At 47.7% G+C, this 23301-nt stretch overlaps 1 protein-coding gene across 3 annotated transcripts in view; it reads right to left on the bottom strand.

The window, feature by feature from the left end:
• Nucleotides 1-3714: 3714 nt before the first annotated feature.
• DNAAF9 (dynein axonemal assembly factor 9) overlaps nucleotides 3715-23301 on the bottom strand; it is a 166574-nt gene continuing 146987 nt past the window's right edge. For all 3 annotated transcript variants that reach the window (XM_048222196.2, XM_057312636.1, XM_026503087.4), the window contains 8 exons: nucleotides 18305-18440; nucleotides 15832-15918; nucleotides 12439-12545; nucleotides 12036-12110; nucleotides 10128-10333; nucleotides 8923-8988; nucleotides 7715-7808; nucleotides 3715-7160 (listed from right to left, as the gene is read on the bottom strand). In XM_048222196.2, coding sequence (XP_048078153.1) covers nucleotides 7048-7160; nucleotides 7715-7808; nucleotides 8923-8988; nucleotides 10128-10333; nucleotides 12036-12110; nucleotides 12439-12545; nucleotides 15832-15918; nucleotides 18305-18440 — 884 coding nt within the window. In that variant the 3' untranslated portion in view covers nucleotides 3715-7047. The remainder of the gene's footprint in view (nucleotides 7161-7714; nucleotides 7809-8922; nucleotides 8989-10127; nucleotides 10334-12035; nucleotides 12111-12438; nucleotides 12546-15831; nucleotides 15919-18304; nucleotides 18441-23301) is intronic.

Here is a 23301-nt window from a genome sequence, read left to right on the forward strand (position 1 = left end):
GGGGGGTGTCCAGCCAGATACCCCTGATTTCCTCGGCTCCCTTCCTCTCACCCCAGACTCCTCAGTTGGGGCACCAAATCCTTTTATTTCTACATCAGGTCGGCCCCATCCCTCCGCCTTCCCCTTCCTTGGACCTTTGGCAAGTGTGCCTTCCCACACCTTGCAGCCCGCAGGCTTCCCTCGAGTCACCTGGGGTTTTACAAGCCTCTTGGGGCTCCTGCTGCCTTGACCAGCCTTCCCAGCTGCTCAGAGCCCCTCACCATCCTGGGAGGAGAGATGCTGTGCCCACATTATCCCTCCAGTGATGCTGGTGGGCTGGGGGAGGGAACATGGCCTCCACTGACCCTCCTCTCCTGGGGGACATCTCCAAGATCCATAGATGGGTTGGGGGGGAAGACCTTATGGTGCCCAACTAACACAGCATTAAGCCCTCTCCCAGTTGCTCTCTATCCATACTGAAAGATCCAGGCTCCTTTGAGGGCAGGCAGGAGGGCAAGAAGCCCTGTGGAGGGCCAACAAGGACCTGCTCCCCTTAGGAGAACACCTCTTTGTGCCACCTGCTGCCCCCATCAACTGACAGTCACAGTCTAGAGGTTGGAGTCTTTTTAGCTAGAAAATTCCATGAAGTTTTGGTTATCAAATCATCTTTCCTCTTCCTGTTGTCCTTATTTTGTTATTATTTGTACATTCACCCAGGCATGAAACTTCTGAGTAAATATGTAAAGTTTGTTAAAAATTTGAAGCCATGTGAGGAAAAAAAATCAACCTTCTTCATTGGTATGGTAAAAGCAGTAGTAATTGTAGGATAAAATGGACAGATATTCACATTTTATTTGATTAGCAGTTTTTAAAAATAGATTTAGAGTCATTTACTAGTTTGACATAAAATGTATTGACCCTGATACAATTTTTTTTTTAAACCAAATTATTTTGGTTGGTCACTTTAGCAATGCAGAAGCCTGGGAAAAACACAAATAATGTGTGGATAAAATTTATTTTTCTACAAATTTTTGGCTAATGAAACAAAAAAAGTTTTTGGAATTCTTTGACAACACTGGGGTTTTTTCCACTTTGGTTTTTTCCACTTCTACCTGGAGGTCACCCCCTCGCTCTTGTCTAATTAGTCATTTTGACTTGTCAATCGTTCCTTCAGAATCACTCTCCAGTTAGTCCTCTTCTCATCCCCAGTAATGTGGAGCAGCGGTCCACCCCCATATTACAGTCTATATGATCTTTCTTATTTAGGGAAAAAAAAAAGATTCTCAAAACAGGCTCCCATGACACTGGTGTCCCTGAGCTTGCTGAGGCACTAGAGAACCAAATAATGGTGGTCTTTTCTCAGTCTGCAGGGGAAATGGACCTATTGCATGGAGTGTTTTCAATTAAAACACTTTCCCCCCTTGGCTAAAAATCACTACCACCACAACAGAACAACTTTGTGTATGCTCTCACTTGTACTAGAAGAGACTAGCAGAAAGCAAAATTTAAAAATCAAGTATATATCTGATTTTAACAGAGAAGCTCAGAAATGGTCTGCCATGCTGGTCTAGGGGAACAAACCCTTTTTTGGGGGGACTGAGATTCCCCGGTGGGCCTGATTTTGGGGGGCCCTTGGAAATGCACAATGACCCTTGGCCAAGCCAGTCAGAATATTCCTGACCATTGTGACTGGTTTGGGGATGGCGATGTGCCCTCAGACTTTGGTGCTGCCTTTGGAGAAGAAGGCTGGGTCTTCCCTTTGGGGTGTTGGGGCTGCTGGTAACATAAAGGAAGCTCACTGCCAGGGGAGAGGGAGGCCACCAAGTATGGAGAGAGGGCTCTGATGACATCTGAGTGAGCTGGTAAGCCCAGCTTGAAGCTGGTACCACCCTAGACTCTTTTTATAGCAACTAAGCCATTCCCTCTCTTTTCTTTTCTTTCTTTTTTTTTTTTTTTTTAAAGATTTTATTTATTTATTTGACAGAGACAGCCAGCGAGAGAGGGAACACAGCAGGGGGAGTGGGAGAGGAAGAAGCAGGCTCACAACGGAGGAGCCTGATGTGGGACTCGATCCCGGTACGCCGGGATCATGCCCTGAGCCGAAGGCAGACGCTTTAACGACTGCGCTACCCAGGCGCCCCTCTTTTCTTTTCTTTCTTTCTTTTTTTTTTTTTTTTTTAAGATTTTATTTATTTGACACAGAGACAGCCAGTGAGAGAGAGACAAGCAGGGGGAGTGGGAGAGGAAGAAGCAGGCTCCCAGCAGAGAAGCCTGATATGGGGCTCGATCCCAGGACTCCGGGATCACTCCCTGAGCCGAAGGCAGATGCTTAACGACTGAGCCACCCAGGCGCTCCTAAGCCATTCCCTTTCTATCATGGGCTGGCAGTGGGGCATATCGTCATGTTTCCTTTGGGCATAACTGTTTCCTAGACTGTGTCATAGAAGTTCTCTATGCTCCTGCGCGAGCTCTGTGACACTCAGCAGCTCTACCTGAGACCCTCTGCTCCAAGTCACTTCCCATCAATCAGCCGGGATTCCCTAATTCTGAGGCTCCTGCTCTGCCAAGCATGCCCTCAGCTTTCAGGAGTCCAATGGCCCTACTGTGGGCTCCAGGTGGCGACAGGGCCCCTTCCCAGCCCCAGGCTTGCTGGCCTCATCCCCTCCAGGAGCCCTTCCACATATACTGTCCCCCCCATCTCCCTGACAATTGTGAGGGTAATCCCCAAATCCTGGTGGTTTCCCAGGAATTAAAAGCCCAGGAGCTCCCTCAAGGTTCAAATCTGGCCCTGCAGGACTGAGGCCTGAACTCTGGGGAAAGGGGTGGTGAGGAAGGGGATGCTTCTGCCACCCCCTTTCTCCCAATTCCCTGGGCCCCTCCCATGCACTTTTGCCTTGGTTTGTACATAACTAATTGAGCACACAGAACCTCCAAACCCAAGACCACCTTCCCCACCATCTGTGGAGGCTGCCTCCTCCCAGCCGGGCCTTCTCTCCATCTTCCCAGCGGGGCACTTCCCTTGTCCGGAGGCCCCTGTCTTGAGAGCGGGACAGAAAGCAGGGTCTCTGTAGAAGCCGGGAGGCCCCAGCCAGCACCCCCCCCCCCCACCGCACACGGAAAGGGGTGCTGGTGACCACTCCGCGAGAGCTGCGGGCCTTTGCACGGCCTCTCCCTGGGAGCAAGGGGCTCCCAGGCCCCCTAGGCAGGGCAGTGCCAGAGGGGACTCTTGGAGGGACCTTGAGCCAGGGCAGTGGCTCTGACCCCAGGGCCAATCCCCCCGCACCACCCCCCTTCATGGGTCGACCAGCTTGTAAATGGGGTCGGGGAGCGGGGCTGCGAACCGACACAGTGCCCTGCCATCCAGGGCGGCAGTGGATGCAGCTTCTCCCAAGGCCCCATGAGGGTAGGGGTGGGGGCAGGCTGGCTTTTCTCTGGGGCCCCGGGGGACCCCCTGTGGCCACAGCTGGCTCCCTCAAGCCCCTCTTCGGGTTCTGGGATTCCTGAGAGGGCCCATCCCCACTCAGGGTGGTCTCCTCAGGAACCTTACTCTCTGAGCCTTCTGGGGTCTGGGGACCGGAATGTGCGCCCCAAGGGCCTCTCCCCAGCTGCCCAGCAAAGCGTTCCCGGGGAGGCCCAAGAAAGGGCCTAAGTCCCCGGGGGCAGGCCTTTCCAAACCCCGCCCCCGTCCCCCTCCCCCAGGCCCGAGTCCACAGCAACAGGCAACTGCGCCAGGTCTTGCTTGTTCAGTGAGAGTTTATTGGTCCTTAGCAAGACATCTCAGTTACCAAGGTAAATTCACATACACGACTGCAGGTAAAAACATGTAAAATAATATAAAAATAAATTGAAGGCTACTTTTATATATTTACTGAATTAAGTAGTGTAATAAATACTATAATAAGCAAAAGCTTCAATCACACAATTCAGTTTCACTGAAGTTACAGTAGTGTTTGTAAATATGAGTTTTAAAATTTAAGTTACAAATATTAAAGCACTGAAAAACTAGTATAAAAGTGAATTTTGGCACGTAAGTGAGCTCTGCTGTCATTAGTATTTGACGACCTGGGACGAGGAAGCCTTTTCTCACCTACTTTTTGAGGTACAACTATCCAACTAGGTCAGCAACGCGCTGGAATACTTAATAGTTTACAATCTTTGAGTTAATTTTCCCTTTTGAGAAGCCCAAAGAGCAACCTAGAGCTTATTACTGTGCAAAAATTCTCCAAAATCCTAATAGAATTTAGGAGGGAACTTTTTCTTGCGACCCACAGGGCCCAGTGTCCTGCCCTCAGGTCAGAGAGCCCCCAGGGCTCGGATGGGGCCAACTGGACTCCTTGCCAGCAGCCCCTCCCTAGGGTGATCCCTTTTCTCCAATTTCTGCCTCCTCCTTCCAATAAAAAAAAAAAAAAAAAAAAAATCCCACATCAAAACGCAAAATAACCCATAACTTCAGCGACTTCAACGTTATCACACTCACTCTGGGTGATATAAAACTGAAGCTGCTAATAGGAAAGTTGGCAAAAAGCACGTAAGCCCCTGGAGGACTTCTGCCTGTCCTTAAGGAACCGACTCCACCTGATGTCTCTGCTGGGTCCCTGGCATCCACTCTGAAGGTCAAAATCTACAACACAGTGTCATGGCCTTTCCTCTGGAGATAGCCTAAGACCCTATCCCACCACCTGGAACTCCCAGAGGAAACAGGTGGATATTAAACTTCACAGTCAGAACCCAGATGCACCTGACAGGTCCCAGAAGGCGCAGTGTGGGAGGGATCCCTGCCTCAGTCCTCAAAGAGCCCACACAGCTCGTGTGCCTCTTCACCAGGGGCACAGCAAGTGTGCCCCGAGGAATGCCCTTTCGCCAGTGTGCCCCTTCACACTCCCAAGCAGGCTGAGGAGCGTCAACGGAGGCCTCAGCCAGTTCTGCCTTTTTGGCTTTGGAACTTCTTAACGTTTTGACTTTTTTCAATCACAGTTTCATATTCAAGTTGAGGTAATCACAGTTTTCCCTCTAACAGTAGAGGAATTGGGACAGTGGGGCAAGTTGGTGAGAGAGCATTTCTGTGGACAACGGTCAGAAACCAAGACCACCACGTAGTACAGCCCCACGCAGTGGGAAGACCCGCTTTTATGCACGGGCTCTGAACCCTCTTTAAAAACTCTTCTGTGCAGCAGCCAGGAAATGGCTCGAGCTCCTCAATCTAGAGCTTTCATTTAAAAGTTCACAGCAACCCACCTGGAGTAAATGGCCTATGGTTCTCCTACCCCACCCACCCACCCCACTTCTCCCTTTTCTAAGGCTGCTCAAGTTTGAGTTTTTAAAAAGAGCTCAGTAGAGCTAAAAGAAGCTACAGTAACTCATTGCTTATTTCATCAATTGCACTTAAGATCTACGTTATTGATTCTGAAGCAGAGGCAGGCCCATATGGAGCCCAGCCTCTGGCCAACCAGAAGTGAGGTGCTCCCAGACTTGGGCTCCACACCTGCGCCCTTGTCACCACCAGCTTTGGGAGCTGGGACTGGAGCACTTGGGCCTTTTCAGAAGGCTTTCTTCATGCAAGATTTCTTATTTAGTGGTATTTGGAGTTTTGTTCATTTGGCTTCAAATACAGATTATTTTTTTCTAATATAAGTACATTTTACTGACAAGCCCTTAACACCTGCTTTGCTACTTGCATGGAGGCCTCTGAATGACCAGGCACACAGAACACATGTGCTCCGTCCTTTCTTAGTCTCTCCTCTGTGCCAGGGGCCGTTCTCAAAAACCCCTCTACATTACTGGAAACTGCTGGTTTCGTCTATGTGCTTCTTCCTAAGGCATGCAAAAAAATATGCGAAATTCAGAAAGCATTTACAATCTAGGCAGCTGAGGCGCTGAAGTCCTAACAGACATCACCCAAATATCAGTGCCTGTGACCTCCCCCCCCCAATACTAATTCTGGAAGCCAGGCACGGGATGCATTTGTAATTCCCCTCTGCTTTACGGTCCAGCTGAAAACAAAGCCACTGGAAGGAATTCTAAACTGGATATTGGAATTCTTTGAAATTCCCAGTCTACAGGAGCCAAACAAGTCCAGGGCCAGCAACAATGCTTGGGGACATACGTTTCCTGAAGTTTGTGGCTGCAAACCAAGGCTTCCTTGGCAAGGCTCAAGGGAGGGCTGGGTGCTGGAGAGTGAGCCCCCTTCAGGGATACCTCACAAGTGATCAGAGCCCTGGGCCTAACACTAAGCAGTAGCAGGATGCTCCCCTCAAAAGTGAGGCAAAGCATCACCAGGGAGGCTGAAGCAGCAGGTTTGCTCTTGCCCCTGAATGAGGCAAACCAGAGTGATGCCATGAGGGGAGCTCAAAACCAACTTCCAGGGAGACTGCTTGTATCAACTGAAAAGCCACATGCTTCTGGAAAGCAACATGCCTTTCCCCTCAGTTTAGTGTGTAAGGGACATCCCCTCATCTTAGAACAAGCTGTTGGTCTCAGCCCAAGCTGCTGGCTCTGTGGGTGGAGTTTGGGCAGGGCTTGGGTTGCTCCCCGCAGGACTGGGCCCAGGGCCAGTGCGGCCTGCTCCTTCAATGCAAGGGGCCTAGCAGAAAGACAGGCACTCCACTGGGGACAGGGCTCTCCTGGGACAGTGACTGAGGCCAATGCCTGTGGTAGCTTGGTCCCCCAGGCATGGCCACAGTTCAGGCAGCCAGGGCTCCTTCTGCATCCCAACAGCTCCTCTGTGTAACAAATGCTTCTCCCCACCGTCACAGTGCCTCAGCAGCCCGGAGGAGATACTATTACCAGAGACCCAGAGGTTCCAGGGCTGCCAGCCGCACACACAGGGCAGTCCCTATCTGCTCATCCTCCACGAGGAACCCCCCACCCCCCATCAGTGGTGCAGGCGATGCTCTTCAGCGCTGTTTAGAGAATAAAGACAACATGCACTTAAGCCAGTACACAAAGGCCAAGAAGAACAAAGACAGCCCCTTAGGGAGGGGCCTCGGGGAGAGCTGAGGTTAAGTAATGCCATTTCTCGACGTCCGCCTCCAGGGTGGACGGCCTCCAGGACGTATGGCCCAGCCTTCCCTACGGCTTCTGCTCAAAGAGGTCGTGATACTCCTGCTGCTCCAGCTCTCGGTTATACTTCTCAATTTCCCGGTTGGCCTCTTCCACGTAGTCATTCATGAACTGGTCCATGACTGGCACCTCATTAAGGAAGAGAGTCCTGAGCCGGGAGGACAAGGGAGACTGCCCAGGCCCAGAGGGATCTGTGGGCAGCTGAGGTGGGGGACACTGAAGTAGTGAACGCCCAGCCCACACAAAGCCTACCTGCGGGGCTCTTTTTAGATACTGGCCACACCCCAGCTACAGAGAAGAGGCCAGGGTTGGCACAGGTTCCTTCGTGAGGTCCTAGAGCTGAGTCCTTCGGCTTTCATGAGCACAGACTCCTGTCCACCTTCTCCCAGATGAACTACTGCAATCATGTCTACTCTCCAACTTGTAAATTATGATCCGATGACCACAGCTACATTTAAACTACAACCCACAGATGCTTCAGCAATCACTGAATGAAGGCGAAATTAATTTTAATGACGGTAGAAGGTCCAAATGAAGTCTGCCTCTGTGGCTTGCTGTGTGCTCCCAGAACCCAGCCTGCTCTAGGGGGTGGGCCACAGTGGCTCTAGCAGACACCCTCTTTAACGATCAGGCTTCCACACACTCCCAACCTGGCCACCACAGATTCTAAGGATACGTGGGTGAAAATCAGTCTTGTCACCAAAGAAGTTGACAAACTGGGTGCCATTGTAAAAGTAGCCTGCAGGCAGGGGGTCCAGGTGGCGTTTCACCTGTAGGAAAAAAGAGTCCTGTTAAAATTATCTGACCACTTTCTATCATTTACTCATTCATTAAAAACAAATAAACAAGCCTATGACCTTAGCAAGATAGCCCACTCTGCCCCATGGAAAGCTGGACACGCAAAGCAATGTCCTCCCCGCAGCGGTCCTCAAGTAGTGACTGATGGAGGTTCCTGAGCTCTCAAGGAGGAATTCTGGGAGCTTCTTGTGGGATTAAGCTCCACTCATCCTCAGTAGGACTGGTTTGATGACACACCCTTTGTTATCTGTCCCCCCTTCTTTCTCTCCCTTACTTTCCCACTTCCCTGCTAGCGTCTCCTAGAATCACTTCCAAAATAAGCTACGTGAACTCAAATCCATGTTCAAGGTCTGCTTCTGGGGGAAGACACACTACAAGGACTGCCTTCTGAGGTACCCACAGTCTCCTCCCCAGGAGTACCCAGTGTTGCCCAGGAGAGGAGCTGGATATGAACGGACCTCCTCAAGTCCAAAGCAGGGGCTCCTGGGGTCCCAGAGCCTCTCCCACCCACTCATTACTGGGAAAAGTGGCACAGGCTGTGCTGGGGCCTGGACTCTGTGTCTCTTGTAGCCTTTGCCCCCAAGTCCCTCAGGAAAAGCTCCCAGTGGGGGATCAGGACTGGGGCAGACAGTCAGCCTGAAGGCTGAGGGGCTCATCAAAGAGCGTCTCATGCAGGTCCCAGGATTTTACCCCCTGCTTAGCAGCAGCTTCAGTCTGGATCTGGACAGTTTTTCCTGGGCTCTGTTGCTTTATCTGTGGTTTATCTAGCACGGAGGGATGGGAGCAGAAAGGATTTCTGTGGCTGCTTCAAAAGTATGTCAAAACAGGGCTCCACGTCACCCCTTCCTCCCACAGGCACTGCTTCTCCTCTATCTCATGCCCAGGTCACACCAGAAGTCACTCTACCCTCTTCCTCTCTCAGGCTACAAGGCTGGACGGTCTGAGGTTCCTCTTTACCCAGCTTCCCTCTGTGGCTTAAGAGAAGCAAGACCTCCAGCACGCCCTACAAATAGTCCCCTCACTCGGGTTCCTAAAGGATGGAGCTGTGCCAGCCCAGGATAGCCTTGGGGCTCTTAGGGGACTCACGTGGATGTTCCTGATCTCCTGCTGGGTCAGCATTCCCCTGGTCTTCAGGGCTTTCCTCTGAGGCTTCTGTGCAGAGATGGAGGGAGGGAGGGGGTCAGGTCCCAACAGAGCTGATGGAGTACATGGGCGGGTGAGGGCTTAGGGCTCTGAGGGCCAGTTACATGACTAAGATCCCAGCGGCAGGGAAAGAAAGCACAAGCACTGTCACGGCCCGGACACAATATCCTGCCTGTCTGCCCCTCAAGGAGACCACCTGCCACCATAGAAGCCTGTGGGCCGGGGGAACAAGCAGCAGAGGAAACACCAGTGCTTCTGCAAACAGCATGTTCCTGTCTCTGCAGACCCTCGACTCTAAGCCCCACCAGCGCCAGCTATGCAGACAAAGGGACAACATGAGGTCCCCTCGTCAACCATTTACGAGTTTATCCAGTTTATCTGAGAAAGACACAGCCTACAGGCAGCCATCCCTCAGTATAAAAGGTTCCAACCAAGCATCTACAAAGGACCCAGGGCCCAACCAACTCTATTTCCAGAGTTTTAAGTCAAGCTACAACCCTGAGGCTGTGCTAAGAGGCCTAGCACCGACAGCCGGCGGGTTTTAGAGGATTTTAACTCCAGTCTGGGTTTGATTGATTTTAACTCCAGTCTGGTCTTTTCTTTGCAGTACTGGACTAAAAACGCTTACGTGCACCTATAGGCAAGCACCGTCTTCCCTCACGCCTGGTTCCAGAGGCCTGGGCTCACTGGTATCAATGTTTAAAGTCTTGGTTTGCAAATAGCTGTGAGCGTATCTTTGTTGTTTCTCTTTTCTAGAGAGAGAACCCAAGTGCAGGGGGATTCTGGGCTCAGAACACAGGACAGCCCCTGAAGGAGGTTCAGCTAAGAAAAGACATTTTGAGTTTAGACCACCAGGCTGGCCCAGGATCCACATGAACCACCAGCTTTCACCCAGGTTCTAGTTAAGCCACCTAACAGCTGCAATTTGCCTCGGCAAAAGACTTAGACATGGCGGTAAGAACAGGTCTGCCCTGAGGTTACCCTGAGTGGCTTCCCCCCAGTGGCAAAGCATCCCTGAAAGTGCTGGCTGAGCCTGTGAAGGGTGGACCAGGAGCGAGGTCATGGAGGGGCTTCTACCCCAAGGCCAGGAGCAGCTCTGAGGTGTGCTGGTCACATGTGTGCCAGAGGTGTCTGGGCTTTGGAACCACCTGCTTAGCTGACTGCCGCAGCCAGTCCTTGACGCTTTCTTCTTTCAGGGAGCAGCCGATGAACACGAGGTAACACTCCTGCTGCCCGTTGCTGTCTTGAGGTGTGGTTCGGGAATCCGGCGGTGGTGAGGGTCCCTCCAAAACTGGGACAATGCTCAAAGAATTGGCCAAAGTGTTGTGGCAGACCTCCATGGCCCTCTCAGAGTCTGTAGGGAGAATACATGTAGTCCCTGAGCCCCAAAACAATAAAGCTACACTAAGACTGTAACGTGCAGATAGTTGGGGACAGATTCCTGTGACATATGCAGGAGGGAGAACTGCCATTATTGGTGGCAAGTTATAAAGGCCGAAGTAAGAGACGGAGGAGCAATGTAAATTTCTGGCTTGGCTGATTTGGTAATCAGGTGGACGTCACTAACCCAGAAGGGGACTACAGGAAGAGACCCCTTGGGTCTCGGCAGAGGCCTGAGAGGGCAAGGGAGGAGGGAGTATCAACATACAAGTGGTGCAGGAGGGTCACATAACAGGAACAGGAAAGCTAGCACTGGTTTTTTTGAGGTTCCCCTAAAAAGCAGGACGAGAAAGGGATCCAAAACAAAGAGAGGTTAACTTTGAATAAGAAAGGGGTCAAGAGAAGGTCTAAATAAACGTGACAACAAGGTGAGAGGGAAGGGGGAGGCATTATGACCTCTGAAGCAAGCTGTCTGCCGGAGCCTGAGAGAAGTAGGCTTGAGTAAGGGGCCAGAGTTTCAGATTCAATAACATAAGTCAGGCCAAAGACATGGGTGAAGGACCTTGAGAGATTCTTCTACATAGGTGATGTCATCTAATTCTCCCATCTGAACCCATACGGTCTCATGCTTAAAATGCTCAGTGGCTCCCTATGGCCGACACTGATGGTTGCCTGCCCGGCATACTGCTCTTTCTCCAATACCAATTCCCCAGAAGGTGGTAACTCAGTCCTGGACAATCAGAGAAGTCTGCGGAGGAAGCGGCAGGAGGTGCTTCAGTAAAAGCTGTCTGTATTGATAAAGCCACCCACAGGAAGAGCCTCTCCTATCAGCTGAAGGTCATGTTCGGATGTGCCACCTTGACCTGTAGCACTACCTGGCAACGAGGGGTGGGAACCTGAGGACAAGCTGACATACCAAGAACGGAAAAACACACATTACCTGTGTCCTCAAGGGCTTTGCTCTGCTGCCCGACCTCTTGACTTCTTATTACGTAGCTAACACCTGCTAGTTGAGTTGGTGTTTTCTGTTATAACAGCTAAAAATGCCTTAACAGACATATTCCCGCCAGGCCTCAGCCATAGTGAACCCTCTTTGGTTCCTGCAATGTGCCTTTTTTGCCTTGGTTCCAAAGCACATGCTCTGCCTTTTTCCTGGAATACTCTCCCCTTTCTCAATGTTGAGTTGACTAACTCCTTGTTTTGAGGCCTTCCCTGACCTCCAGCTCAGGATGGACAGACTTCCGAGCACGAGGGCTCCAGAGATCTAAGGCTGATAAATAAGGAGAAGGCAAGTGGAAGGCTTGGAGACTTTGGCAGAGATGGATCTGGACCTGGAGAGCTGGGGCAGCTCCTGGTGACAGGTCTAGGAGGCCATGGATGGCTTGAAAAGGGTGGAGTGAGAATCTCTGGAACAAGGACGCCAAGGAGCTGTGAGGAGAGGCCCTGGGCAGGCCATCCAGGGAGGAAGATAGGACACATCCTCCACTATGGAGCAGGATGTGCAGAAAAGTGGGAGGACCAGAAGAGCCACCGGTGTCAAGCCCAGATGGGAGGGTTTTCGAGAGAGTCTGAGAGGTATGTGTGGTCTGCAGAGCACCAGTAGAAGCTATGAACCCACATCAAGAGATGTAAGCATTCCGCAGCACAGGACTCCCAGATCCAACTGCCCCAGTTACCTGAAAACTTCACTTTGCCCAGGATGTGGTAGATGTTTCCAGAGAAGGGACTTGGCTTGATGGAAGACTGAATTGCTGGTGGAGGAAGAAGACAAGGCTGTCACCTACCTGGGGGCAGAGGCCAAGTTCAGGGCACACAGCTGGGAGGGTTAGCGACTGGGAAGGAACCCTACTCGAGGGGCCAGGGCTCATAGGCTATCCCTCCACCAGATCCTCCCCAGTGGCTCTGCCACTGTTCCCAGGAATGGGGCACTCCTGGATCCTCAAATCCCTCTGCCTGTTTTCGGACCCCAATGGCAAGGAGAAAAGACAGCACACATAATACTAAAATGTGCCGGGAAGCAGGGACACCTCTGGCGAACTCTTTTATCAGGGTCTGGGACATGTCCCAACCAAGGCTTACCTTTACACTTGGCCATGAAGCGAGTCTTCTCCAAGGGACGACCAAACCAAACACAGATCTGAACCATTAGTGGAAAGACTGATCCAGCATCAAATTTACCTTCATACCTTAAAAAGTTTAAAAATTTGTAAGCATTAGTAATTGGGGCTTTGAGTGTTATTATATACCACTCATGGATGAATTAAATATCATTCATCCTGTAATATTTGAGTTCTTTCTTATGTGCCATTTTGTGTACAAAACACTTATTTTACACTTGGATGTGCATAGGAACTAAAAGCTGGGGCATCTCTGCTCTATTTTCTCAGTTTTGAATTCAGCAGACATAATGCCAACCACAGACTCATTAAGAAGATGCCATGTTCAGGGGCACCCGGCTGGCTCAGCGGGTGGAGCATGCGATTCTTGACCTTGGGCTTGTGAGCTCAAGCCCCACATTGGGGGTAGAGATTGTTTAAAAGTTTTTTTAAAAAGGACTTGCTATATTCAGAGCATTTAAAAAGTTTAAGTTTTTATTATAGAAAATTTCAAACACATGCAGAGATAGAGAGATAGTGCAATAAACCCCCATCACCCAGCTTCCAAAGTTAGGGAATTGTCATTCCTTCTTTGAATTATTTCCTTGTGATGAATCCCCATGATGGAATCAATCCAGGAAAGGGTGTAACCATCTCATGGGTAATAATTTATACCACTCTCAGTAGCAGAAGAGTGTTTCAATTTCACAAGTCCCCCAGCAATGATTCTTACAGATATTTTTGGTTAAGTGTAATAGGTGTCAATCAAATGCACAGTAAGGCATCATTTTACATTCCTAAATATTACTAAAATGGAATTCTGTTACCATGGCTGCCATATATACTTGCTCTAAAGTGAACTCTGCAGGGGTGCCTGGGTGGCTCCATTGGTTAAGCGTCCAACTCATGGTTTCAGCTCAGGTCATGATCTCAGGGTTGCCAGACTGAGCCCTGCTCGGGCTCTGTGCTCAGCATGGAGCCTGCTTGAGATTCCCTCTCCCTCTCTCTCTGCCCCTCCCCCCTGCTCATGCTCTATCTCTCTCTAAAATAAATGAATCTTAAGAAAAAAGCGAACTGTCCACATCTATATGGGCTGGGTTACTTTTCTTCAATATAAAAATAAGCTTCTCAAATATTATATTAACCCTTTTCCACATATGATGCAAACATTTTCTTCCAGTCTATTATATTTTCTTATTAGTTTCCTTTGCTTTAAAATAGCCCTATAGATTTGAATTTTATATCATGTGTACTGTTGAAAGTATCTTACTCTTTATGCTTTCTTTAAAGTAAGGTGCTGGTATAACATTTTTACAGTACTGACATGTTCTTCTTGCCCTCTCCCAAGATACGGGAGACCCTCAGCCTCTCTGGTTTCTTTGTTCAGAGCCTGAATCCTTAGGGAAATTAGAAGGGGCCAAGGGAAGAGTGAAGGTTTCCTGCTAGACTAGAAACAAGCCTTCTACCAGAGGAGATGGGGGTGGGGTAGATGAGCACAGAGAGGATTGTGGGAGGGAAATGGCTGAGAATCTGCACAGCACAGAGCTGAGCACAGAGCTAAAGCCTATTCACTCTCTGAGGTGATGGACTCTGACTCAGTGAAGGAGGGGGAAAATATACAGGGATGTGTAGGAGTCTGATGGCTGCCATCTTGTTAAAAGATTAAATTATCTGACTCCTAGGAAGGCACTTAGGAGGGGGAGGGCCCAAAGGGTGGTTTTGAGGCCCCTCTATCTGTAATTCTCTATAAGGACTGATCTCCCGGTAAAGAGAAGGCTTCAGACTTGAGATTCACAGAGCCCTCTAATGAACCCTTTATACCTGGCTCTCTCTTGGATCACTCTGCCTCCAGGAAGGTCTGTGCCCTAAGCTAGGTTCACGTGCACAATGCCCACAATGAGTCACCACGGACTACAGAACAGGTGCTTCCCTAGGCACGAGGTGGAGACAGCAGAAACGCCAGGCCCAGGCCCAGAGGTGTGGCAGGAAAAGGGTCAGTAGCTGCAGTCACTGGAGAGGAAGGTTTCACCCAGAAGCTCCATCTGTTTCTTTTTAGCTAAGATATAATTGTCTTGTTCAGGCATAAGGCATGATCCACTTACCCACTGTTTAAGCAAGTATGATGTAACTCAAATCAGAGGTTCCTTCCAGAATATGCCTGAAAATCTTTAATTTCACATACTGGACTTGTTTGTTTTACCAGCATAGTGCAATCAGTTTTTTGCTGGTATGAAATACAGGTGAGGTAAGGGGTGGTGTGGAGGACACAGAAAGGTGTCTGGGGGAAGTGAGTAAGCATAACAAAGATAATCCAAATTAACACGAGAGAATACCTCTGGCCAAGCTTTAGTAACGATCTTCCCTTGAACCTTCAACAGAGCAGAACCCAGTTATCCGTTCTATACAGGAAGAAGCACAGCATGGTGGTTGAGCGTACGGGCTCTGGAGCCACACAAGCTGGGCTTGAAATGCAGCTCTTTCACTTACTGGCTGTATGAATTTGAACACACCATTTAACTCCTCGCTGCCTCCCTTACCTTATCCTTAAAAAGGAGGAAAACAATGGAGTCTACCTCGCAGGCTTGGTTTGAAGATTAATGAGATAACACAGGTAGAGCTCTTAGGGTGGCACTGTCCAACAGAACATTCTGTGATGATGGAAATGTTCTGGATCTGCGCTGTCCAACGTGGTAGCTGCTGGTCGCAGGTAACTACTGAGCACTTGAAGTGTGGCTTGTATGAGAGACTTATTTTACTTAATTTTTATTAATTTGCATTTTATTGAGTAGCCAAATGTGGCTGGTGGCTACCATCCTGGAGAGCTTAGAATAATGTGTAGCACACAGTGAGTGCTTAAGTGATGTCACCACTAGGATGACTACAGCGCCCCTGGCTTTCTCTTTCCTCCTCCCCTCCCTTTTGGAGGAGAGGTTCACCTGCTGCAAGGCTGCCAGGAGAGAATAAATATCCCCTGGGCCACAGCAGGGAACTACCTGTCAGGTGGGACCCCCTAGAGGACTGATAGTATTCTTAGGAGCGACTCTCTCATCTGGGAAGGCTGTAACTCCTTGGTTCCATGCCAGCCACCTCACCCTCACTAAAGGCTAGAGGAAACAAAGGCCATGGTGTGCTTGGTGCCCATAGGGGCACTCCCTAAGTCTCAACATCCAGCAAGGCTCCCAAGTTGAAGCCCAAGATGTGTGGAGCACTGGGCTCCTGGCAAGACCAGCAGCTGTTGGGACATGGCAGGCCATCCCAGCTGCCACTGTTACCCTTGTAGAACACTTGAAATTTCACCCCCCCTTTTTTTCCTGTAAATGAATAAATCATTGTGTTTACAAAGAAATCTTAGCTACTTTTCAATGATGATACTTGCCAGCCAGGGTACATTAAATATCGAGATCGTAGCATCTGAGGACTTGAAAAACTATTTTCTGAGAGAATCAGCTCAATATCTTCATTCCTTTGAAAACAGGCAGAAAAACCCAGGTTAATTAGGATGATCAATCTTAACCTGCCCATTTTGCTGCCCCCCCCAATAGAGGCACAAGCACGTATGCATACATTTTTCTGTTATTGCACACCTAGACCTTTCAGTATGCCTCCCTCTCCTAAAAACAAGGACATTCTCTTTCAGAACGACAGTATTATTATTATACCCGAGGAATTTAATACTGTGGATCAGCAGTACTGGTATCACCTAGAAGCTCATCAGAAACACAAAATCCTAGGCCCCACTCCAGACCTGCCGTATCAGAACTCTTATTTTAAGAAGATCCCTAAGAGATCTATATGCACATTAGAGTTGGAGAAGTACTGATCTAATCCATTTTCAACTTTTCCCTGTTTTGCCAGAGAGGGGACCCAGGAACCAATCAAGGACTGCTTATTGAATTTACAATCTTTATTTTCCTTTAATGTGGAATAATTCTTCCAAATTTTTTGTTTGTTTCTTTGACATTTTTGAAGAGTACATGCCGGCTGTCCTGTGTCCTACAATCTGGATCTGTCTGGTTGTTTCCTTATAATTAGATTCAGTTAAACATTTTTGGTAAGACTAATACCTAGGTGATGTTGTGTCCTTCCGAGAGCATCACATGAAGGAGGCACATGATGTCAGTCTGTCCACTTAGTGGTCTAGGTTTAATCATCTGGTCAATGCCATGCCGACTAGATCTCTCCACTGTGAAGGTACTTTCCCCTCCTCGTAAGCAGTAAGTAGCCCGCGGAGCGATACTTTGACACCAGCTAACATCCTTTTCATCAACAACCTGTCACCCCCTGCTCTTAGTATCCACTGATGATTCTTGCCTAAATCAAGTATTATAGTATACTAACAGTTACAAAATAGTGACTTTCTAGTTCTATAAACCCTTATTTATTAGTGTTAAGAGATTTACTGTTCCGCCCTCCTCATTTTTTTAGTATCACCATGGACTCATTTTATTCCATGTGCTGTAATTCCTTATTATATTCGTTTTCTCTTATGCTCGTGTTGTTCCAGATTTGTCTAGTGGGAGCTTCTTGAGCCACCTCTGGTATCCTTTTGACCTATCTCTACTAATCTTTGAGTACCTCCTTGCTTTTTTAGCAGAAAATGTACCAGGGTCACCTGTATTTTCCCTGCCCTAGACCTGCAATCAGCCAATTCTCCAAGGAGTCCTGATACCTTGTACTGGGGACTGGTATATAGAAATGAGGATCTAGAGGTAGGGGTGTTTATTCTACTGTGGTATTAGTATTTCTGGTCCCTTTCGATGGGAAGAGCTAGGAAATATACACTATTTTGAAATAATGAATTTATATTGACTCCCACAATTCAAATCCACCATTCAGAGGGTTTTTCTTTACCTTTCCCACTTCGTATTTATAATTTTTCTTATCTAACAAGTGATGTTGTTTGAATCAGGGTTCCAACAGAGGATTACGTTTGAAAGTTACTTGAATTAATTGCTGTGTGTGTGTGTGGTTCTTATTACTTTGGTATACAGATGGATTCACTTTTTTTGTTTTATTTAGTTTTATCCCTCTTCGTTAATTTCTGAATATGTAAAATATTTACCTTGCTCAAAGTCAAAATTATATAAGAGTATATAACTGTTGGCATATCATTGTGGAGCAAATAAATGAGCTATATGACCAGTTGTTTTCTCTCCATACACATCCACACACACAAGGTCATCAAGTCTCTATTTTTAGTTTGTAATTTGGACCCAAGTCCATGAAGGAAAAAGGTCATTTCTCTCTGTTCTCTATGCCATTTCTTTCACATCTTAACACAAGGAATACTGAGAGTCTTGACCTCATCCTTTAATGCATGAAAATGTGATGCATCAAAACAAAATATCTCAGGGCACCTGGCTGGCTCAGTCGGTAGCGCGTGCCACTCTGGATCTCGGGGTTGTAAGTCTGAGCTCCATGTTGGGTGCAGAGAATACTTAAAAATAAAATCTTGGGATGCCTAGGTGGCTCAGTTGGTTAAGCCTCCGACTCTTGATTTCAGCTCAGGTCATGGTCTCAGGGGTCGTGAGATTGAGCCCCATGTTGGGCTACATACTCAGCATGGAGTTGGCTTGGGATTCTCTCTTTCCCTCTCCATTTGCCTCTTCCCCTGCTCGTGCTCTCTCTCTCAATAAATAAACTCTTAAAAAAACAACAACAAAATATCTCAAAACAGTACAGGATACTGACACATGGGGTCCTCTTGCTGATTTTTACATAACATCAAAAGCACTTCTATAAATGTGCAGGTCTTAGATACAAGAGAAAGACCCTATGGGCCATATCCAGAGTGCTGCATCTGAGAAAGCGGCTGGTCCTACAGGGTGAAGTAAACTTGGTAAATTTACCTGGTGACAATCCCATTTTCTGCAAGAATGAAGGCTGCAGTAGGATTGGCAGCCCTGATGAGGCTCTGCAGCTGGACAAGGAGAGGGTGCCTCTGCTCCGTGGTGTGACTGGTGAACACCACATTACTCACCAGGCCTGGGAAATAAAACCAAGAACAGTTCAGGCTTTAGTCCTGACTGGCGCTGAGGGCTCACACAATGTGAGCCTCCGCTCTCTCCCTGATCATCCCTTCCAGTAGCTCTCTTATGTAGACACCCCTGACCTCCGATAGCTGCTCCCCTGTCTCTCACTGCCACTTCTTGGAGTGAATGGCCTCAAGCCTGTGGCTGCCTCACTTCTTAACCTCCTCTACTTTCTCAGATCTGCTCTCCAGCTGACACCTGGAGCTTCTTCATCAAAGGGCCCTTTCCACATCCCTTGTCCTTAACCTCTTCCGGAACCTGTGCTACACACCATCACCAGTTTACACCACAGACATTTACCAAGCACTAACCATACGTCAGGCACTCGCCATTAGATTCTCAGAGAGTACACAGCTAAGGAGTCACTCACAGGGACCTACAATTCTAAGATAAGTGCTAACACAGATATTCACACAGTCATACAGTAAGGAAGAGTGCTGCAGGCAATGAGGGATTGTGGAGTAGGTAACAATCCCTCCCAGCCTTTTATGAAAATATAAAAGGAAAATCTATGCTACAGAGAATCTGGAAATCAGGGAAGTTATCATATCCTACCATGCTAACATATTATAATACGTCTTCCATACTCACTCCTGTTTTGACATAGTTATGATCAGAGCATATACACAATTTCCACTATAAGATCACTTGCATTTTTTATTCAACCATTTTTATTCACTTATTGTGAAAATTTCAAACACATACAAAAATTTTAAAAGTAGTACAATGAACTCCCATGTGCCCATCACCTGGCTTCAAGAATTAACAACACTTGGCTAACTGTATTTCTTCCATATCGTATTTTCCCCTTTCCCCTGGATGATTTTGAAGTCAATCCCAGACACCTTATTATTTCATCCAAAAATATTTTAGTATATATCTCTGTAAGATAAGCACCCTTTAAAAATTAATAATTAACAATAAATTCTTCAATATAAAAAATATAGTCTATGTTCTCTAAGAATGTTTTCTTAGAGTTAGTTTTTTGAACCAGGAACCAAAGTCCACACAATATATTTCACTGACACATCTCATAATTCTCTTTCAACATGCAGTGTCTCCTCATTTCTTTGTAATTTTATTGTTGAAAAGCTGTATCCTGTAAATTTCTGCCAGTCTAGATTTTGCTGATTGTAACCCCATAATGTTGCTTTAACATACTAGCAGCTAGATCTCTTTCATAGATTCGATCTTTTTTGAAATATAAACTATTTTTTAAAAAATTTATTGTTCTTGGGGCTCCTGGGTGGCTCAATTGGTTAAGTGTCTGCCTTTGGCCTGGGTCATGATCGCAGGGTCCTGGGATTGAGCCCCACATCAGGCTCCCTGCTCCGCAGGGAGCCTGTTCCTCCTGCTTGTGCTCTCTCTCTGTCAAATAAATAAATAAAATATTTTAAAAAAGGATTAAAAAAATTTAAAAAATTTGTTCTATTTCTAACTTTTTAAAAAAAGTTTTATTTATTTATTTACCTTAGTGAAAGAGAGAGTGAGCGAGTGAGGTTCATACATTCAATTCATGATCAAGGAGCAGCAGGGATTAGGAGCTTCATACCAATGGTCACATGTTACATGGGGAAAGGATACATACAAAGGTTAGGCCACGTAACTGGGACCACAGACACCAGGACTTACAACTCCGCTGCTGAGCACAGAACCTCCTTCTGAAGTGTCTATGGACAGTGTGGGGATCTATCAGTTCCTTGGTTCTGAGATGTAGGTCCTAGTCTTCTCAGGTATCTGTTAGTGCTCAGCTAGTAAGCTGACCTTAGGCCTCTGCACAGTGCCTGAGAAACCTCTCAGGATTCAAGAATGAGTTTCTTCAACAGCCTTCCTTAACATCCAAGTGGTGACTGCAGCTCTGCCTCCTCCTGTCACTGGGTGAAAGGCTGCCCAGTTCCCCAAATGTGGGCTGTGGAGGCACCTGAGTCCTCCTCTAGACCTGGTGAGTGCTAAACAGCTCCTGGATTCATCATCCACTATCAATCCCGGCTACCATTTGTCTAGTTCAGACTACCAGTCTCTTTGCTAGGTCACTGCTTATTCTGTGCACTTCCAGGCTTCTCTTACTACAATTCATTCTAACTACTATAGTCAGAGTAATCTTTCAAAAACAGAAAATCTGATCATAGCAGATGTGCTCTGGTGTGTGCCCTGGGTGTGCTCTGGTCACCATGAGGCCTTCACTCTTGCTGGTCCTTCTGCCTGGAACCACCTTTCCCCTTCTCTTTGTTGGCCCAACTCCTCCTTCAGGCTATAGACAATTTGAATAGCACCTCTTCCAGAAGTCTTCCCTAATCCCCCAGGACTGGGCTGAAGCAGGCTCTGGATACAGATTTGCTGAATAAGTGAATGAATGAATCAAGTGTTCTAAAAGATACATGCAACCTGATCTCCAGGGCAGCTGCCTAAGCAGCTAAGCTGTGGGTACCCACATGCCAGAATTTTTCCCACTTCTAAGTCTGAGCAAATCCCATTCATCAGACAGCCACCTGAAAGGTTTCTAAGACTTACTGATATATATACATTTTGGGGGTAGAAAATTCATAAGTACAAAAGGGTATTCAAACCAAGCTTCTTCCTCCCTCCTCTGGCACCCTGAGTCCTAGTTCTCTTCCCCAGAGGCAACCACTGACAACCAGATTTTGGGTATGCTTTCTCAGATAGTCTATGCATATGCAAGTATTCAAGAATATAGAGAATCACATTTTCTTAAGAGCTTCTCCCACACAAAACTTCTATCCTCAAGGTCTCCACATATGACCTAGTTGTGGTAACAGCACAGACTGAGGAATTGAAATGGAGAATATGTCAGCATTTTGTTTATTCTATTTTAAAATATTTAAAAATTTCTCTTCGGCAGCTTTAACATTAAGACGGGCCATCCTCAGCCACAGTGTCAGGGAAGGCTCCTAATGAAGGTGACACTGGTTGTGCCTGTGCACTCAGTCCCATTTAGAAAGGTCACTCTGGAGGCTGCAGGGGAAGCCCCGAGGATGAGCCTGGTAAGCCTAATACCAGAACTCCATGTCCTACGGCTGCACCAGGGCCTGACTGGGGCCTCTGGAAACGGAGTGAGGCCAGGTCAGAAGGCCAGGCCCAGAATGTGGCATAGTGGGGGAAGAAAAGCGGAGTTCTAGAGGGCTCAGCACGTTCCAGAGGTGGCAAACTCGGGAGCTGGATCCTGCAAGAGGCCCCTGAGATTTCCAGGAGTAGAAGACAAGAATGGCTGTGATGGATCTTGCAGTGAGGAGTCAGCAAAAGCTGAGTGAAGACCTATAAAGGCCCTAGGACTCTGTTTAGTATCTTCTTGGGCAAAAGAAACTGGAGAATCAGACTAGTGTAAATGTGGCAACCTAAGTGGTGTGCACCAGGGTCACAAGCATAGGCCTGGCCTATTTGGGAAAAGGCTGGGGTCTGGATCTCTGATGGACACCTTGCCCAAAGTCCTGTCTGCCTCACAAGTATCATGTAGATAAACCCTGGGGGGTTGGGATTCTAGGTCAGGAATTGGACACAGAAAAGGGGCTTTGCTTTATAGGGAAAAAAAGCAAAAGGATTATCCTCAGCATTCCTTAGGCCAGCTATGCAAACCACCACCTGCCAAGAGGAAATGCCATCTGCGAGGCAGGTACAGCAGTTATCTGGAGCACAGGGCGAAGAGGCCACTGTGGGCGGTTTCATCTTGCTTGGGCCAGGAGCTTCCTTCTGTTCTGTATCAAATGGATACCCACATTTGGCCATGGTCTTACCAGTCTGGGCTGTGAGTAAGTGGACAGCCTGGTCTGCCCATTCCCCAGAATGGAGAAACACCTCTGAGGTCTGACTGTCCCAGTCTGGGCTAAAGGCTTCCAGAAGCCCAGGAGAAAGCAAAGTTTGTTTTATCTACCTATAGATACTTCCAAATGCAGGACATGGTAGCAAAATGTCTTTGTTCTTCTCTCAAATCAGCATTATACTGAATATTGTTTGCTATTTAAGGGCTGAGATTATTTCCTTATCCTTGGACTTCTGTAACACACATCATCTTGAGGCTGCGATATAGTCCCTTTCTCATTGTAAAACAATCCTTTGTTGTAAAAGCAATGAATCAGGGAGCCTGACTCAGGAACAGGAGCAAAGGGAGGCAATATGCTCCCTCGGGACATGAAGTGTTTGTCTATTGGTGGCAGATCCCACCGCCAAGCTAGCCACCAAATCTCTGAGGATAAAACAAATACTTGCGTTTTATTTCCTCCCTCCCTGGACAGCCCAAACCCGTGGTGAGCCAGGTCAGACCAGTTCATAGGGTCCTTTGGGCCCAGATGCAAGGGGGAAGATAATTACTAAGACACTGTCACTCTACAAGTCTTCTGGAGTTCAGAAACAGCATCTAAGGCCTCAAGGTCATCTGCCCACATCTGATCACATCTCTGTTTTTATACATTCACAGAATCTGACACAAGTTGCTTTTGAACACTGAGTAAGGAAGCAGTGTTAATGAAATTTGTCTATCAAGTGCCAGAGAGAATCCAGTCTGTCTTGGCCTAAAAGGGCTTTCCTCCTGTAATGCTGGCCCAGGTTTATGCGCAATGAAGATAGAGCACCTCCCCAAGGCTCTCAGGCAGGACAGTCTGACCATCGGTGCTTTGTGTGCAAAAAAACAAAGGGGCACAGAGGGAGAAAGTGCCAAGGAGCCAAGGCACATTAGGGTGACAATAATCATGTGGTGGACAGGGGATGACGATAGCCTATACCCTTGGCTTTGACCATGACTTACAAACATATATCCAAGGACCAGAAGTGATCCTTGGTTATCTCCTGGACCTATGTTTTTG

This window comes from Ursus arctos, unplaced genomic scaffold (genome assembly GCF_023065955.2).
Source record: "Ursus arctos isolate Adak ecotype North America unplaced genomic scaffold, UrsArc2.0 scaffold_16, whole genome shotgun sequence".
In the NCBI taxonomy this organism is placed as follows: Eukaryota; Metazoa; Chordata; class Mammalia; order Carnivora; family Ursidae; genus Ursus; species Ursus arctos.